Raw genomic sequence first — 19,576 nt, 5'->3', positions numbered from 1 at the left:
GTTGTGAATATAAAAAAAAAACTGTCGAATTGATAGCACTAGTGAATTGGTTACGGGTTATAACACCGCACTCCATACAAAACAAATTGTGAACTCAAATAGGACCCATTACCAAAATATAATACCTACACTGTTAAAAATACTTTTGCGTGACATTACTAAGCAAATTTAGATTATAGCTACAATAAATTTGATAGTGAATCTTATTTGAGCTTATTTGAAGCATGCCATTATTAAAACTGTAATGAATAATAATTCTATAATTTCATACTCACTTTGATAGCAGTTTGCATAATAACAGTGGTGGCATAGTTGACGCCTTTGGTGCCCAAATTGAGCACCGTGTGGTAACCCTGGTCTTTGGCTTTCGCTATGTACTCATCGATCTCCTGTAAAATAAAGAGTAATGATAATGTTTAAAAACAAGTACGCAATTAAAATCAAGTTTGGACGTGACGGGAAAACCGGCAGATGTGAATACTTAAGTTAATATTGGAAATTACTTAATAAAAACTAATAAAAAAAAATTGAGTTTTATAATAAAAAAAATATTGTTTCTTTAATAAGATTAATATATTTGTAAAGAACTCTTTTCTCGAGTTCATATATCGAACCTAATCTTAAAGTCACTAATGTTTTTTACATTGATAAGTGACATTTAAAAAGGATATTTAAAAGTTTATTTTAAGAAGGAAAAAATTTGATTTTAAAAGACCTGGCTTTAAATGTTGTTCCTTGTATTTTACAGAAACGCAATGTCGTCTTTATTTCAACTACCCATTGAAGGGAGTATTTTAGAGCTTAGACCCTCAAAGCTTCTCTAATGAGGTTGGTGGGCTTGACCGATTATTATTAGAAAATTATTGGTTCCCGTGCCCTTTATATTGCTTGTGTATAATTTAAGTAAAACTTCTGATGAGTAATCCCTTACAAACTTTCATTCTACCTCGAACTACCTGACAGAGACAGAGTGCTAAACAAACACTGTGTTCGGCCATTCTGACTGTAAATTTATTTTTACTTCCTGGCAATCAGACATTGTAGAAAGTTCTAGTCGGCCACAAATGTCCTTGTAACACCATTACAATAGTTTAGCGATAAAAACTTGTTCGACAACGGTTATAAATGATTTCACTGACAACAGCGGCTTCAACAAATCGTTTAGTTGAAATAACTGTACAATTTTCACACCATTCATACAATAAATCAGTGTTACTAGGTTGCAACTAAGAAAGAATCGCGGCTGGAATATTTACCTGGGCTACTCTGATAAAAAAAGAACATATTAAACGTGGTGTTGCGTGCGATTTTATCCGCATTAATGTCTGATAAAAAAAATCCTTCGGGAATATTGTCCTATACTAAAATAGTTATTTATGCAACTGTTATATATATTAACACTCATGTTGGCAATAAGCGAATTGTTTCAGAATCTTTTATAGAGGATTTGAAGTATGGGAGTAGATAAAGTAAATATATATTTTGTCAGAAAGGCCAAACAGAGTGTTTGTTTAGCACTCTGTCTCTGTCAGGGAGTTCGAGGTAGAATGAAAGTTTGTAAGGGATTACTTCTCAGCTGTTTTACTTAAATTATACACAAACATAATAATATAAAGGGCACGGCAACCAATACTTTTCTAATAATAATCAGTCAAGCCCACCAACCCGCATTAGAGAAGAATTGAGGGTCTAAGCTCTAAACCTCTCTCTAATGAGAAAGGAGGAATGTGGGAAATTAATAGGCTAAAGAATTTAAAATAAAAGCGTAGATCGACCAGTGTTAATCGACATATTAACACGCTTTCCGGAATGAAGGAAATGCGATGGATAAATTTAGTTCTACAGGTCACCCATCCGGTTATATTAAACTAGCGAACTCCCGCGATTTCGTCCGCGTATGAGTCACCCTTAAAAGATATACATATTATGTTGCGAAATTAATGTTAAAACTTTTAAACGTGATAATAATTTGTTGTACGTTTAACCGTTTACGAATTGCACACATCAGAAGCAAAAGGGATTATTTTTTGCATTTTTTGCAACTTTTTTCATTAATATAGCGAATAACTCCTATTTAATCGTAGTTAAATATTATATAGCCAGCCTTTCTCGATAAATGGGCTGTCCCAACACAAAATGATTTTTCCAATTCTAACTAGTAATTCCTGCGATTAGCAAGTTGAACCAAAAAACCTCTTCAGCTTTAAAATGTTAAGTATAGAAGTATAAATTTGGTGGAAGTCAGTCACCGTGCATATTTGCTTATTACAAATTTATCAACAGAAGTCTGTAGAAATATAATATTATTTTTGAAGACTCCAAACACAATGAGAAATGAAATATAATCAACTTTTAACTATTTAGGGCACTGTTGATTCTAGCAAACCGTGATCCAACGAAACGAGTATTTTTTTCGTTTCTATTACTACAAGTTAGCCTGTGACTGCATTCTCAACTGATGGTATGATGCAGTCTAAGAAGGCAGCGGGGTAACATGTAAGAGTATGGCACCCAACTAGAGACCATTTGAAATTATGAATTCTAAATTTCCCACCACTGCGCCAGGAAGTTTATTAAAACCTCTCTTCAGCACTGTTGATTCTAGGAAGCCGCGATCGAATAAAATGTTATAAGAGTACCGTAGAATATGACATAAAACCTGTCAAGCGACCTTTACCTTTAAAATTAGAAAAGAAACCAAAGTTCTGAACAAGAGTAATAAAAGTTTTATCCATGCGACATATTAAGTATAGAGCACGATGCTCCATTTGGATATTGTATATACAATTTTATGGATCTTGTTTTTTCTACATAAAATTGGAAATCAATTTATCAATGAGAAATTTGCAAATAAACTGGTCTAATCAAGGTCAATTTGTTTTTTTATACTTATAATTGACGGATCAAGCAGACTAGTAGAGCTCGATCTACTAGTCTGCTTGATACCCAATAGTTAGCTCTTGACTGTAATCCTGGTTATAAGTGACAATCTAAGATGGTAGCGGGCTAACCATTTGGGGCCACGGAATTTATATTTAACCCTAACCTACAATCGGTTACTACGCGGCACGTCTTTGTCGGTAGTGTTGTAACTAGCTTCATCCGATGTTTCCCACAAGACAAGAGAAATTAAAGAATTATAAATTACCAAATCCTCCTTATTATTCAAGATAAAAGAAACTGCAGGTTCGATTAACTTCGACGGCGGATTAGCGCAGCGACACTGCTTTCTGAGTCCTAAGGTTTGAATTCGATTCCCACTACTAGAAAATGGTTGTGCTATGAACATGAATGTCGTTCAGTGTCTGGGTGTATATTATAAGTATTTATGTACATTATATTCATTAAAATAGTCATCAGCTATCTTAGTATCCAAAACACAAGCTACGCTAACTGTGAGGCTAGATGGCGATGTGTGTATCGTTTTAGTTTATTTATGTATATAAATAGCAGTAAACAAAAGTCATGATATCAACAGCAACAGGTAAAGAGAAAGGAGCAATCACCCCAACGCACGCGTGGACACAGGAAGCCGTCCGCTACAGTGGATTGTTACTAAAGTACCGCAACAGGTTCGAGATTAGAAACCTGTCCTTGAGAATTAATATTGTATGCTTTATTATTTAACAAGCGACGTTGTCTGCATATAACTTCTTTACTTTCGGTACACAGACAATTTTACTTATAAGCACAAAATGTTTTTCGCTACTGGACACATTACATCCCGACCTTCCGCGTCGGTTGTTTTATAAAGTTATACAATACTGATGGTTAAGTGTAAACGGTTTACACTAGTCTGACGAACTAACTGTGATCTTGAGTGGGAGGTCCCGGGTTCAATCCCCGGCAATGGCAAGTTGGGAATTTATAATTTCAGAAATTTCTCTCGTAACGCCTTTTAAAAGTTTAACGGTTCACTGATAAGCACGTAGAAACTGATTAGGGGTAAATAAGGGTTTGTTATAACAGGTATTTTAACTAGGGTAGGCAAAAGACAAGAGAATCCCTCTTCGTATTTAATAAAATAATTAGGGTATGCAGTGCTTTTGCGCATGTATGGAGTGCACGCCACGGCCACCTAGGTTAGCCCGTTACCATCTAAGACTTACGACCAAGTGAAATTGCAGTCAGGGGCTCTTAGCGGAATGAATAATTAAAAATCAGAACTACAGGATACTTTATTCCTCAAAGATCTTTATCACAGTATCACAAAGTAAGTTTTTCAAGTCAAGTGCAAGTTAGCCAAGGGCTAACTTGCACTTGCACTTGACTGTTATCTCCCCTGCTGGTAAGTTTTGATGCACTATATGATGGTAATTGGCTAGCCTGTTAGGGGTATAGCAGTTATATTAAAACCAAACCCCTAATCGGTTTATACGCGACATCGTACCGGAACGCTAAATCGCTTAGCTGCACACCTTTCTCGGTAGAGTGAAAACTAGCTACGACCGAAACCTCCCACCAGATGCGGAAAAGCCTTTAAAATGAATTAACAAATCAACGAAATCGGTTCAGATTTCACGGAGACTACCTTCTACTTTTTTCTTTTAATTCATGAGTTTCTTAATGGTTATCGCCTATAATGATGATTATTAGGTTAACGCTGTTAAGACAAACTGTCCATTTGTTGGCAAAAACAAATCGTATCATGTTTCCCTAACGACTACTACTTTGAATAACGATTTTTTAATGACGTAATTTTCATTCAATGGAAAACTCATTAGCATGTACTCACAGGAAATTCTACAAATAATACTTAACAATGAAAAAGTAATAAAAGAAGGCAATCGCTCTAGAAGAAAAAGACAAAAATGGCTACAACCCATTTGTTTTTTTTTTGTTTTGTTAGCCTCAATTCTGAGGTGGTTTAGATAAAATAAATTTCGGAAAACTCAAAGTAACGCACGTAAACTCAGCAACGCACTGAACAATAATTCAAATATAGTTTTATAATTGCTATACATATAAAACAAATAATAAATTCGAATGCGGTAAAGAATGAATCACAGTCGGTACCCATATATAAATATTCCCAATGGGTTCAGACTCTGAGTTATTCTTAACTAAAAGAGGATACTTTACCTGTTCTCGCCTGCATAGCGCGGGATGAACAAACTTTCTGTAGAGAATCGAGGAACCCTTCGTAGCTGGAGACAGCAGCCATAGCACGAGCACTATCTTCACCTCGTAGTAGAATGGGAACCACGAGAGGAAAACATCGGTGAAAGTCTCGGTGCATGTGAACAATGCGAAAACGATCCAGTACATCATCCATTTTACCTGAAAACATTTCGATGACCGATTTCAGTATATAGGAAGTTATACATATTAAGATAAACTTTAAAAAAAACGACTCTTATAACTCTCAAACTCAATTATCAGTTTTTAATTGACAATTATACTCCCTATTAATCTAAGTCGGTCCACAATTGTAGGAGAAATCGGTTAACAAATAAATTAGAAAAACATATGCGAAAGTTGCTTTTTTTATGAAGTGTTTTAAAAGTACCCGTAAAGTTCGAGACAACTTGTGCTCGGAGAGTTCGTGCACAAGCCCAACTAGGACGGTGAACCCTGTATCATAAATATAATACCTATATGTAAAAAATATATGCTATTTGGTTAGGAACATCGTTTTATTTCTTCTTTTAATATTAACTTCAATATTTATTTCGCTTCGCAAACTTCGGAGATAAGGGCGAGGAAATTGTTATGTTGAGATTTATAACACGGTTACTGTAAAACTGTCCGGCTTTTAAACAAAGGAAAAACGTACTTTACAACATGTAAATTAAGCCTATTCATATGTGACTCTATTTGACCTTGTAACCTTCCTTTAAAAATTCTACACTCCCTATTTCATGCAATATAATTAAAATGAACATAAGAGTACTGCCAAAAGCCCTAATTTCGTGCCCTGATTCATCATTGCAGGTCAAAAACTTAGAATAACACTATTTTTATTTAAAAAGTGATATTTTAAACAGAGATGCGATAAAATATCGGTGTAAATGTGCGGCATTGGTTCCAATTTAGGATCACAAAAGTATCATTACACCAATGATGCGGAATAATATCTCTAACAAGAAAGCCGAACTCACTGGAAGCCTAAGTCGTTTAGAGGAAATAACTTGCCAGTAATACATTAACTAGAAATGGTTGAAGCTACTAAATACCACCGTAGTTTAACCAACATAGTTTTTTTAAAATATAATGAACCAATCCGTCCAATTAAATTCAATGAACATATTATTAAGTTCACAAAACTATTCACTATGTACGATTGTATTATCGCTTATCTTAGATGACTAATAAAGGACGTGTGCTTGTGACCTAATTCAATCAACCTCAATAGTACGCAATATTAATAAACGATATGTATAAAACATGGAACAACAAAAGATTATAGATCAAGCACGCTACACTAATTGCACGTAAAGCAATAGGTAAAGGACACAGTAAGAACTGAAGCGAAACAGTTGCGCTCACGTCTGTGGCAAGGCCACCGGCTAATGTTTTGTAAGCAATTCACACTAGATCAACAAGTTATCATAGTATTTACGTTTATCTACTGATATAATCATCAGCCATCTGTTTATATTCCATTAATTTTTATTTAAATAATTCTGATTGTAAGATTCCAACATAATTTTACACTTTTTAGAAAAGAAAAAGATAAAATCTCTACTCACGTATTCTTTTAGGTTCTTCGTCCGCACAGCTTTATATGAAGCATACGCCGGGTAGAGAGTTCCAAATACCAATCTGCAAAACGGATACAGTACCAAATAAGATATCATCCTCGGGGCAAACAAGCCCGTAGTCACGGCGATGAAACCGAAATTCGCGAATGTAACACTAGGTATGCATTTGCTGAATGCCACTAAACAGTTGACAACGAATCTATTGAACACGTGCACTTTCGAATCGAAAGGGTAGTTATAGTAATCGTTGTCTTCATTGGCTTTGTATTTGACAATTTCGTTGCCAGTAGCGTTGGTTGCCACGGCACGAGCGTATTCAGCTTCGAGTTTGGTGACAATGTGCCGAACGCTGGTCAGTCCGGGGCTCAGAGTCGGTAAACTGGGGTTGTCGTCACGGTTACGCGCGCGACCTGCCTCCATGGATACGGGCTGCGCATCTAGTAAGGGTTTATTTACAGTGAGCTTATAATATGTCCGTGCGAGTGCGCTCGTATGATCAATATGGACGTTTTATTGAGACTGGAAACTGAAGATTGCTCTCGGCAAAACTGCGTGCAACAGCTTCAAATCAATATTTAGGTTGAGAATGGAACGCAGTGAGATGCAAAGATTACGGGTAAATGTAAACTATAAATAAAAATTTATGAATAGCTTTGTGAATTAAATTTTCTGTTTATGTTATTAGTTTTATGTGAGAGGAGAGTGTGATGATACAGAGAAACTTTAGTTATGTTAACCCAAGTTGAAAATGTGTGTTAGTATGAAGTAGTTGTTATAAATGCAGATAGAAGACTGAATAAGTTGTAGGAGAAACACCGATGATTAACCAGTTAAAGAATTTTACAATAAATATACAAGTACGTTAATACAATTTGCAAGTTAAGCATGAATTACTGATGAGTTGAAAGGCACTTGTAAATACTATTATTAGATGTACATACAAATTCACATTGAGTGAAGCAGGTACATTTTTAAAAGAGTTGTCATTGTCACAACATCATTACATCATCCGGTTGTTCTATTTCCGTTAAATCCCACATGTTAACGGTAAAAGCGAGAATTCATGGCTTTACCTTCACAAGTAAATATGAATGAACAGCTTTAAACAACGGCGATTTCAAATTGAAGTATGAAGTGACGAGATCTATATAAGGTATCTTTAATTGCAAACAGCGCTAAAAGTAGTTTATTAAAAATGTTTCTTGAGAAAAGGATAGTACAATTTAATTTGAATAGTTAGTTTTATACGTAGAAGAGTTATTTCAATTCAGTATTGTTTGCACGACAAGAGTATAAAGATGTATGATAGTGATAAGTTTTGACACTTAAAAACTACATTCTGAACCAAAAATACTCGTAGATAGAAAATCGATACGATATCCATCGCCAACCATCGCCGGTTAAAACAATTTTAAGCAATATCTATGACAAATCTAGTAGGTGCTAAGTCATGTATCGGATATTCTGTCAAGATGTAATGTTTTGTTTGCTTGTTTTTTTGTTGTTAATCAATCTTTAGCTGTTTTCAATCTTCAGATCGAGGTGAAATAGTTTTGATCACAATTGACAATAGATCATTGAGCTGATCTAATAATGAAGGTGATCACTCAATAGTTCAAGCTTATAGTAGGACAGTCGAGTTTGGGCTCATTTGTTTTTGACACGATCCCTTATCAATGAACAAGACGATGGAAGTCAAAAATAGCATGATTTTAAATTAAAATATAATAGCAATAGGTAAATATAGCAGGTATACTATAAATTGATACAACAATAAAATCTATCAAGCATACGACAGCTACACAAAAAGGAGGATACAAGTAATACGAGCGTACAATTCACCGAACATGATGTATAATAAACGACCGGACAGCAAAGCGTTTATGTCTTCTTCAATTTAAATTGCACTAACTGCTCAGAGCAAACCTACACTTGTCATTTGGCAAGATAAAGGTAGATACCAATACAAGCATATGAAATTATTTATTCCAAGTAGATTAACTTTACACTCTTGATGCATCGGGGATCACCTGACGCTACAAGAGTATGTTAAGACCAGACCAGAGACTTTTAGAAAGAGTCTTATAGCTTTTCTGTAGCCATACATCAGCCAACTATTTCGTTTAGAGTTTTCGATACATAAAGTGAAGGAAAAGTTTCACAAACTACAATGTATTCGAAATACATCAGAATCATAATATCTAAGCATATGACAATATTAAATTAACACACGAATAGTAAAGACGAAAGAACGAGTTTTAACTGTAATTTATGAATTGTTCACGTAATCTTTTATTCTTTCTTTCCCTCTAATGTTATAAATGCGTTATTACGATAAATTACAAAATCGATATCTCATTTTATAGTCTGGATTCAAAAGGTTATTTATTCGGTATATAGTGACCTGTATTATTATATATTAGCTTAGGTTAATATTTAACACCAAACTCCATCAAGATCACTTCAGCCAATTTAGAACGATTACATCTGTCCCACTTAAACAGTATATTTTTTTCAGTGTATAATATCCAGAAGCTATAACACTCACAAACAATCTACATCTATCTAGTGCTTCTTGCTAAAAAGACACACTAAATATATAAATAAATAAATATACTACGACAATACACACATCGCCACCTAGGCCCAAAGTAAGCTTAGCTTGTGTTATGGGTACTAAAGATAGCTGTTGAATATTTTTATAAATATAATACATATAAATACTTATAATATACAGATAAACACCTAGACACTGAAAACAATCATGTTCATCACACAAACATTTTCCAGTTGTGGGAATGGAACCCACGGCCTAGGACAAAGAAAGCAGGGTTGCTGCCCACTGCACCAGTCGGCCGTCTAAAAAACTAACAAACTCACAGTCACCTTTATAATATTAAAAGGGATCGCATTACAACTTGCAGAATAATTAGAACATAACATCCGGTAGGCTCTACATAATACGAATAGGACCAACGTCACAGTCAACAAAAGCAGCCTCTTCTTATGTGTGTTTTCAATCTGATAAAGATTGAAAAGTCACAGGTTTTCTCGTTAAAATGAGTAAGCGGCGTGTTTTTTCTAACATTCAAGACGTTCTCAGAAAAAGAAAAGTTCCGTCCTCCAACGAAAAAAAACCTATGAAATAAAAATGGTCTTTCTTATTTTTGAACCAATACAAATTCATGCGTGAACATCGACGAAATATACCACAGCTTCATAAATTAAACTTTAAGAGGCAAAGTATGTATATACGAGTCAAATTGAGAACCTTCACCTCTGGAGATGTGAGTTACAAAATATCAAAGCACTTTATGTAGCTTTTAACCTTGTCCTTAAGTTCTTAAGTATGCCTGAAGATGTTCTTAACTTAATCGACGGCTAACAATGTCTTCATCTTTTTCGTATATACATTTATATCGATGTCGTTAACAGCTTTTTCTATACTTTATTAATAGAGTGGTCTTCTTGCAGCTGACACGAGACATTTGCTACGTTGAAGGCCATGTGTGTTTTTATTAGTATGAACCAATATATTTTTTACACAACTCTCGTAAGACGGCAATGAGTGCATGCCCTAATAAACCAACTGCCCATGCCTTATACGTCTGGAGAGTTTTAAAAATAAACAAGACAATTGCACAGATGCACTAACAAGTTGTTATTCCTATAGATAGATATAACTACTGACAATCAGGTATTGTTCTGGGCGCAGCTCAGCGGACAATGCTGCGTTTATTTTCGTAACTAACTCTGCTCTTTGTGAAGGGGAATTAATGCAGCTGTTAATATCGTTCGTTTAGATTGCTAATTTGCATTAATGCGTGTAAGCAAGTGTTAAATGAAAACTAACACGCCCTATTCTGTATTTATAAACAATATTTATGTCCCTTGGCTAGACTACCTTGTGATTAGCAAGTTACGGGTAATCAAGTTGTCTTAGTTCTATTCCCAGACAGGGGCAAATCGCTTTGTTTCTTGAGTTTTTCAGACCGGAAATTATCAGTGCCAGACCGGAGTTAGTTAGAAATTGGCGGTGCCTATACTATAATCTTTATTGTTGGATTGGATGCTTGGTACTCAATCACTCCGGAATATATTTTTCTTTTTTGTGAAAAAATTTTGTAACAGTTATGAATACACAATACACAAAGGTACAATACATTAAGTCTATTCGATAAGTAGAATTAATATAAATCTCAATTATTTTGTGACTGAGAACCGAACACCAGTTGAGATATGAGCTGATAATAATCCTGAAAGGGCTATATAAAATATATTAATTAAACATGTTCTATAAACCGGGACATTGTATATCAGTGCGAGTTTTTATTATGTTTATTCTTATTGGTGGTAGAGACCTACTATCTACCATCCTATTCTGAGTTACATATAGAATAATCAATATTGCATTAGATTCGTAAACCGTGATGGTTAAGGATTGATTAAAGGGCAACAATCGACAAACATTAATATATTTTTTATCAAAACAATATGCCTTTATCTATCTACATATAAAACAGTTCCTTGACTCACTGATAAGAGACCGATAACGCAATTTTAATCACTAATGACATTAAACAGCATCTTCGGAGAACGAACAAAAAGACACCAATGGTATTGGACAAGCAAGGTAAAAGGTTGGCGTATCATATCGTAACAGTGAAGAGATCTTTACAATATTATTTTCCGGCGTTAATTTAGAAATACCACCCAGAACATAGTCAAATGGCAATAGTTACACATAAAACAGGATAGAATACTCCATTTTGCCCGTAAAAATTCACGCTTATAAAGTTGACGGAAATTTGTAAGCTTCATTAGTTGTAACGTCGAAAATAGAACACCTTAAAATATTAGATACAATCTTGTGGCGCATAGCATGTAGGTCAAGAACCTCTTCTGGTTATTCGGGAACCAAAAATGTAACTCTTGTTTTTTATTAGCCTTTGAACATCTATAACGAGAGTCTTCAACCCGAACAACCGGATCAGATAAGGTAAGTAGATAATTTTTTGTCTAAATTGATTTATACATAATATTTACTATTTTAAAAAATACTTTGGTATCAAATCCGTTTTAATATTAAAAATGCGAAAGTGTTTGAAAATTATTTGTTTTCATTTATGTTTAAACATAATAAAATTTAAATAACAATAAAAATATAAAGGCTAGCTTCAAGATCTAGTAGCATAAGCTTTTGCAGAGAAAAATACTTTAAATGATAACGAAGATAAGATATAGTATTTTTTTTAAATCTATCATCGCTAAGGTAACAGAGTTAAGAGTTTTCACGCACGATTTGATGATATCAGTATTTTTTTTTAATCCTTATTAAATTAAATGAGACATAGCTACATGTTAAAAAATTAGAAGAAAATATCTATTAATATTGACGCAGTTACAGAAATACAAAGGAACTGAGTAATAACATTGGTAAACGTTGAACTGCCGACCTCCATTTGCGCGTTTTACTGACTCATAATTCTGATATTAAAGCTGTAATGCTTTTGAAAACATTCTCTGAATCTTTAAATACCTAATGTTATTCTATACATTCTGATTAAACGCAAATGGAAAAGGATTTTGATTTAGGATTCCTCAGCATTTCATTTTCTACAGTAAGTTACTTTTTTATATTTTTCATTCCAGTACAAGTTAGCCCTTGACTGCAATCTCACCTGCTGGTATGTGATGATGCAATCTAAGGTAGTAAAGGGCTAACCTGTTAGTTATTAGGAGTATAGCTGTGGTAGCTAGCCACGTTTCTCAGCAGACCTGAGAATATGAAGAAATTTTAAATTCATCAATACTAGAGCTTCGCTCGCGATGTTTTTGACAGTTTTTTTTTTATATCCCATTTGTAAAATTAGTATGAATACATTTTATTACTGGGTCAATTTAGTTTTTTTTTAATACTTTTCTTTGGAGTTCTAAATTAGCACCAATGTCGTCAAAAATAAATCCTCCCGAATAGGAAAGATAGCTAGCGTATGGGTCAAACTCGTTCACCTTTATTTGTAAAATTCACGAAAACTGATCAATGATGGTAGACAACGGTAGAGTCTACTACAAAAGACTGTCTAGACGTTTCATAAGTGCTTATAATAAATTAGTACATACTCCTAAAATTGGTTAATTTCGGTTAATTATTAATGTAATTTATGATTACATTAGTTTCCATTAGTTGACACTGAATTGGATATAAAATTAAACGTACACACATAGTCAATCTTTGCCAAATTCAGAACAACGAAAACTGATCTATGATGTACTAAATAATTTGTACAAATTATCAGCAAGAAGATGTAAAGAAAAATAAAATGGATGTCCCTTTTATTAAATATACTATCACATACTATATGCCGGGACCACCAGTATTAAGTGCTGCGACATTCAAATTTGAACCTGCCTCGTCAACCCATCCAGGGCCAGACTTTGGAACTGGAAACGGCACTTAGACCATTGCTTATCCAATGCGATTGAAAAATGTCAGACAGGTCAGAAAGGTTAAAACTGTTTAATCTTGTATTAAATCTTTTTCTTTTAAAATAAATTTTGAATTTATATAATAAATATATGCTAACATAAACAGATTGATATAGCCGACTATTTAGTAAGACATCTTCCACCCTTCAGTGTCGGATAGTAAAGCGAAGTTTTATGATTTCGGATAGATTTTACTCGCAATTTCTATTATTATTGTAGACTTTTACTGACAGAGCTATAACAATAATTGCTTTTGGGCTCTTAATTTACACCTCGACTCTGATTACCGGTTTTACGAACCTGTATTCTGGTTTCTTTTAGCCGTGTTGCTTCACAACCGGGTAAAGGCCAACCTTTAATCTTTTCACAGATTTGAATGTATCATCATCATCGTGTCAACCAATGGATGTCCACTGATGGACTTAGGTCTTCAGCAGGGTGTTCTCAATACCACGGTCTTCTGCCGCTCGTGAACAGTGGCTCCCTGAGACTCGTTAGATGTCGTCTGTCAACTTAGTTGGGGGTCTACCAATGCCATGTTTTCCAGTGCGAGGTCGCCATTCCAACAACTTTAACCCCTACATACATTAGTTCTCTGAACTAAGTGCCCCGCCCAGTGCCACCTCAGCTTCGGGACTCGTTGAGCTATTTAAGTAAATGTGATTGTTCTATGAATCTCCTAACTCTAGATTAGATCTCCAAGCATAGCTCAAACATAGCTCAGCACCCCTTGAGTAAATTTATCATGAAAAAAACAACTGAACTATTACAGTCGTCTGTGACGAAGGCGGAATTACGGGCATAGTTCATAATAAACGGCATCTCTGCCTTATTGGCTAGCTTCACTAATAAGGCGTGCATGCCCGCTGGTTTCCTATCCATATCCTCACGGGTGCGTACGCAACAACCAGCGATGCGTGCCTGAATACAAAATGCATCCGTTTCATTTATACACTTTGTTCCTATATTGCCTATTGTTAACGTCATACATTTTGTATATTATTAGTTATATTTCATTTGTACGACCATTTGTCTGCGAATTTGTTTTATGAGTACATTCGATGGTATTAGGTAGGTGCTCCTAAGAATGGACTTTTTTTAATTTCTTAATCTTACGGCATATCAGCAATTCGACGCAGGCAAAGTTGCGGGTATATCCAATAGCCAGCCAATAAATGTGCTGTCCTGCTGGGGACAGGCCTACCTCTCTCTAGTAGGTCCTCTCTAGTTCTCTGCTTTTTATTTCGCATGAAATTGGATTAACTAGGTATTTCATAAGCATTACACATATACAAATAGATGTTAGACATGTTAATCCAGTTAGAATTACTGCAAGTTTTAGGTCAGCTCAGATAAGAAGACCTAAAATTATTAAGTTAAAACTAACATTTTAAATCGCTATGCAATAATCTTCAAAAACCTTATATTTATTTTACCGAAGGGACGATTCCATCGCAGACCGTTGTTTCCATTGCTCTATTTTTATATAAATTAGGTAGTTCAAATAGTTTCTAAGGTCAAATACTCCGTAACTTTGAATCGTGTAAACAGTTTTTTAATTAAGTATTCGAGAATCAATAATAAATGATTATATCTACATTAATAAATGCACCAAGTGAATGGTTATATCCGGTGGTAAACTAAAATTGGTTACATAGTTACCAATTTGTTGTAGAGTCTACTACTTTGAAAATATTGATATTTACTGTTTATGTATGACTAATGCAATTTATATACAGAAATGACTATAGGAAATATTTTATTCGTATCAAAAGTAATAAATAATATTGGCATTTGGTGTTAGTCAAAATAAAATATGTAACATCGTAAATCTGGTATTGACGGTTTAACGTTCGTTGTACATTTTTAACGATATTTTCATGACCAATAGGTAACAACGTAGTGTTCTAGTTAGCGAACTATAAATAGCTGTACAACATAATGCTTACTGGCGGTTAAAGAAAACAACTAATTCAACAAAAGGGTGTAATACAAAAAGTGGTTACATTCTACTTATATATAAATCACAACCACATGGTCGTCGTAATAGATCGTTATTCGGATATCGAGTTTCGTTCGCGATGACATTATCAACAATGTTACGGGGTACGTCAGCGCAAAAGTGGGTAAAGGAGTCGACGAGGCTAAGCCTAAAAAGGCAAGACAAGAACATATAATATGTCGAAGTCAAGGTGTACGACCGGCGGACGGGGCAAATAAATTGAGCGCACTCGGATCAGACACTAATAATTACGGAAAGCACTAAGCAACCATTTGTCAATATGATTCACACAACAGTTAAGTGTCAACGCACTTCACTTCACTCGTATTGTGGAGGCACGGCGCGAGCGCAACCGATCGTCACGGACTAAAGCTTCGGCTGCACCCCAGAGACGAACGCCCAGAGTCAGCCTCACCCAAAATAGCACCCGGTAGTGCACTGGGGCACCCTAATGACGATATCTGGAACGGCAACTCACTCCTTTGTCTTTAGCTAGCACTGTTGATCCTTTGATATAGCCATGGCAGCAGTGAAGACGTAAAAAATGTACAAATATTACAGAAAATGCAGTAAAAGAAATACTGGATTTCAGCTTTAAATGTTTTGAAACGTAGACATGTTTTACAAAATAAACACTGTTTTATGAAGAAAGAGCAAAACGACTGAAGGTGAAAATAAGATTTAAAAGGTTTAAGCATGCTACTGTGCTGCCAAATTTCAGGATGGCTAGTTGTTTCGTCAAACATACTTGGCATTGTGCCAATATTAGTTTAAACTGCGGCTACTTGGGAACATGTGTGGCTGTGTAAATTATTGCTATTTTATCAAATGATTTTGATTAAATGAGAATGACAGAGATGTTGATAGATTCATAGCAGTTGCTTTATAGCCATGCTTTGAACCATGACATTTTTTGTAATGATAGTTCTAGGAAAAATTTAATTGTTTGTAAGAGTTAAATAAAAAAAACCCCAATAAGAAACCAGTCATTGAACAATAATTACAAATAATTTTTGAGACTTTAAATACTATGAGAACACTTAGTTAAAATAACTCATACATCATAGGCAGATTATTTTTCAAAAACAATCAAAGCGGACCTTGGTCTACCTTAAACTTAGTCTAGTGGTCAGCAAGTTTTACTATAGATCACAAGATTTTCAGTTTGTTTCTGTAAAAAAAAACAATATGAGCATGCAGTTAAAAAGTTCTCAGTTTCAGTTATTATCACAAATATATGATAATATTCAGTAAAGCACCTCCAACCCACATTGGACCAGCATGGTGGTTCTATGCTCTAAAACCCTCACATTAGCTAAGAAAGTTTTAGAGCCACATACACTGTAATGCTATTAATGTTCCAAACAACATAATAAACTGAGTAGGAGTTAAGCCAAATATTGCGTATCGGCCATAAAATGACACTATGGCACAGGGTTCATGTTATTCAGAACAGGCATAGTATGGTAAATGGGAGTAGGTGTGGTAAGTAGCCACAGCCTAATTGCTGGGCAGCATGTTTCGTGGACTAATTTCAATAAGATCAAACAAGTAAAAGGAAAATAATTATTCAGTCTTAAATCTCTTTACACCAAGTCACTAAAACAACACAAGGAAAAGAGCTCATTTAGTTTCCAACAACCATTGCTACTAATAATTACTAAAGAGTATGAGACATACATGCATGAAATTTATAGAAGAACTCTTTCTTTTTTTTAATATTATTATGTTTAATATTATGTAAAATTGCAAGAAAGGATTACAATTGTTAGAGCTATTTCTGGAATGTTCTTAGCAAAAATGTTTTACCAAAGTGAATGAGAGCTACATCAACCATTATCTTTGGTTCACTCTGAATATGTTACTCATATAAGTTAATAATAGAATAGAATACTGTTTATTGACTAAAATAACACAAAGATATACATACAGATTTAACCAAAATGTACTTAACAAGTGTTTTAAGTGCTTATGTGCAAGTTAAGTCATGTTCTTAAAAATTACATAAGTAATTAAAATCAAAAAGAAAGAAAATAAATGTTGTTAGAAAACATAACATAACTGAATTTAATACTGAAATCAATTGGGTTAGAATCTTTATTTTTAAACTGCTTAGGTGTAGGTTTAGGTGTATTTTGAAGTACATATTTTTAGGTGAAATTTTAAATGAAAATATTACTTCAACTCTTCATGAAGTGGCAAATCTAATAAACGTAACCTAAGGTTGTCAGCTGTATTCACTGAGTGGAGATACATATTTAAAGGGTCAAGTAGCTAACTTTATTAGCTTCTTTAAACTAACTCATTTTGTCTTGGATTTAATATTAAACTTGGTTATTTCATGCGCAATTCCGTCCATTTATTATGCAATTAATTAATAACAACAAAACTGTATACTACCCACATTTATGGCATACCACATGTTGTGAATAACATGAGTAGCTACATAAAATTATTAGAATTAATTTGTAATATATTACTGCACTCTCTAGTAGAAAATTGGTATATATGTAAACGATGCATAATTTTTTTTACCCAAATAATAAACATTATTTTACAGGAAAAAGAAACTAAGTATTATGGCATGGCTTAAAATTCAGATGTTTCTAGTTTTGATGTGTAAATAAAAATTGATGTGTATTAAACCAGTCTAAAATGAATGAATAAATAATAAACCCAATTGCTGCACATAAAGAACTATTCAAACAAAGAACGATTAGATGCTAAAAATACTGTTTAGCTTGGGGTAATCGAAAAAATATAAAACATCAGTATTACTTACATTACGAGGCGGGAAATGATCGAAGATATCATATTAATATTTACATAAGAAAATTCCACTAAAAATTATCACTGTTATAAACATGACAAAACACAGCCGTTCAGCAAGAAGACCAAACCGCCATATTGAAAAGTTTTGTGTTTTGATCACGTGATCCCAACAATCAATATGACATTACGTTCAAAAACGGCATCTTTTAAAAGAAGTTGCCTTTAATTCTTTTTAATGAAGTTGCTTGTATATTCTATTTAATATCATTATATTTTGAAATACAATTGTCCGATAGTCTTTATTTGGTTCTCAAGATTTACTTTTTCAATTACAGCGCCATCTGTTGACTACTTTATACCGTTAATAGACTGCCATCTGTTATAGAGTAGCTGCACTACGTTGTAACGATAAAGTTTGGCATTGTAAGCCAGAAAAATTCAAACGTAGTTATGTCAATACATTTATCACAGAAGAGACGTACAACCTATTTTAATCGGCATATACTTTAACCAGTAAATTTCTGTAGGCTATACCACTGGTAAAAGATGTATGCTTTTGAGGTACACTATTCAAATAAGTCGCGTAAAATTTTGTATGATTGCTGCGGCTAAAAAGATTTCTATAGACGGAACGTAGTTTCTCCTCGCTCAACGTACAGTGTAGTGTGTTATGTGTTTGAGCGTTTTATTTCTTGACGTTCGTGTAGTTTTTACTGTGAATAATGTGATTGTGTACCTAGTTCGTTATGGCATTTAGATACCGTGAAGATTTAGTCGGCAAACGATTTCTCTCTGTGAGTGGTGTTTCAAAGATAAACGTGAATAAAGTTTCTGAATGGGGATGGAAAGCTGGTGTTATCAGAGCAGCTTCTCTTAAAGATAACAAGAATAAGGAACTGCAGGTAAAGTTTTTGTTATTGGACAGAGTCATTCTAACAATTATAATAGTAGTTTAAGTCATAGTTTGTAAATTATCTACAGTAAAAGTTAGAATTCTAACATTCCTATTTACGCGTGTTCTACGGATTCTGCTCTATTCCATACAATATTTAAATACTTTTAAAAGTATGCTGTTAATAATTGTATTTCTCATCACATCCTCGAAAATGGTGACTTAGAAACTCAGAATTATATGCAATGCAAAAGACAAAAGACAATTTAATTGAACAATAAGAAAGTTACGAGCTTTTAAAGTTTTTGGAGGGACAAATTCTGTCTCTTTCTCGCGAAAGGGAAATGTTTATGGAGAATTATATTGTAGGTACCAGATTATGTACTATAGCGTTACTGGCATCTAATTATTACATCACAAGCATAGTATAGTAATGCTATCTCTGTCTAATCAGCAATAACTATACTGCTGTATCACTTTATACACAGTTTTCACTGTTCTTAAGAAAATTGTTTATGTACATAATTATTATTATGAAGACAAATGCATTTTTTAACAGAACTCGTCCTACTACTTCGCCTACTAAAATGATTTATCCGCCTTTCCTTTCTTTTTAAAATCTGCGAAGAATGCCAACCTACTAGCTAGGATGCCAAATGCCTCTGTATATGCGTCGTCAAGCACTTTTTTATCGAGACGGTAATTAATTAGGAAACC

General features: G+C 34.1%; 2 protein-coding genes across 5 annotated transcripts in view; one reads left to right on the top strand and one right to left on the bottom strand.

Annotated features, from left to right (window-relative positions):
- LOC120629754 overlaps positions 1–18,099 on the bottom strand; it is a 29,368-nt gene extending 11,269 nt beyond the window's left edge. For 2 of the 3 annotated variants that reach the window (XM_039898776.1, XM_039898777.1), the window contains exons 1-4: positions 17,978–18,099; positions 6,693–6,765; positions 5,083–5,280; positions 276–389 (exon numbers count right to left, since the gene is read on the bottom strand). In XM_039898776.1, the coding sequence (XP_039754710.1) occupies positions 276–389; positions 5,083–5,280; positions 6,693–6,765; positions 17,978–18,009 (417 nt within the window). In that variant the 5' untranslated portion in view covers positions 18,010–18,099. Of the gene's footprint in view, positions 1–275; positions 390–5,082; positions 5,281–6,692; positions 7,142–17,977 lie in introns of those variants that run through there. The other variant, XM_039898778.1, reaches the window with a different exon arrangement.
- Positions 18,100–18,626: 527 nt separating this feature from the next.
- LOC120630092 (lysine-specific demethylase 3A) overlaps positions 18,627–19,576 on the top strand; it is a 229,075-nt gene continuing 228,125 nt past the window's right edge. For both annotated transcript variants that reach the window (XM_039899237.1, XM_039899236.1), the window contains exon 1: positions 18,627–18,869. In XM_039899237.1, coding sequence (XP_039755171.1) covers positions 18,714–18,869 — 156 coding nt within the window. In that variant the 5' untranslated portion in view covers positions 18,627–18,713. The remainder of the gene's footprint in view (positions 18,870–19,576) is intronic.

The sequence above is a fragment of the Pararge aegeria genome, chromosome 15 (genome assembly GCF_905163445.1).
Source record: "Pararge aegeria chromosome 15, ilParAegt1.1, whole genome shotgun sequence".
Taxonomy (NCBI): domain Eukaryota; kingdom Metazoa; phylum Arthropoda; class Insecta; order Lepidoptera; family Nymphalidae; genus Pararge; species Pararge aegeria.
This window is presented reverse-complemented; position numbering and strand designations above follow the sequence as displayed.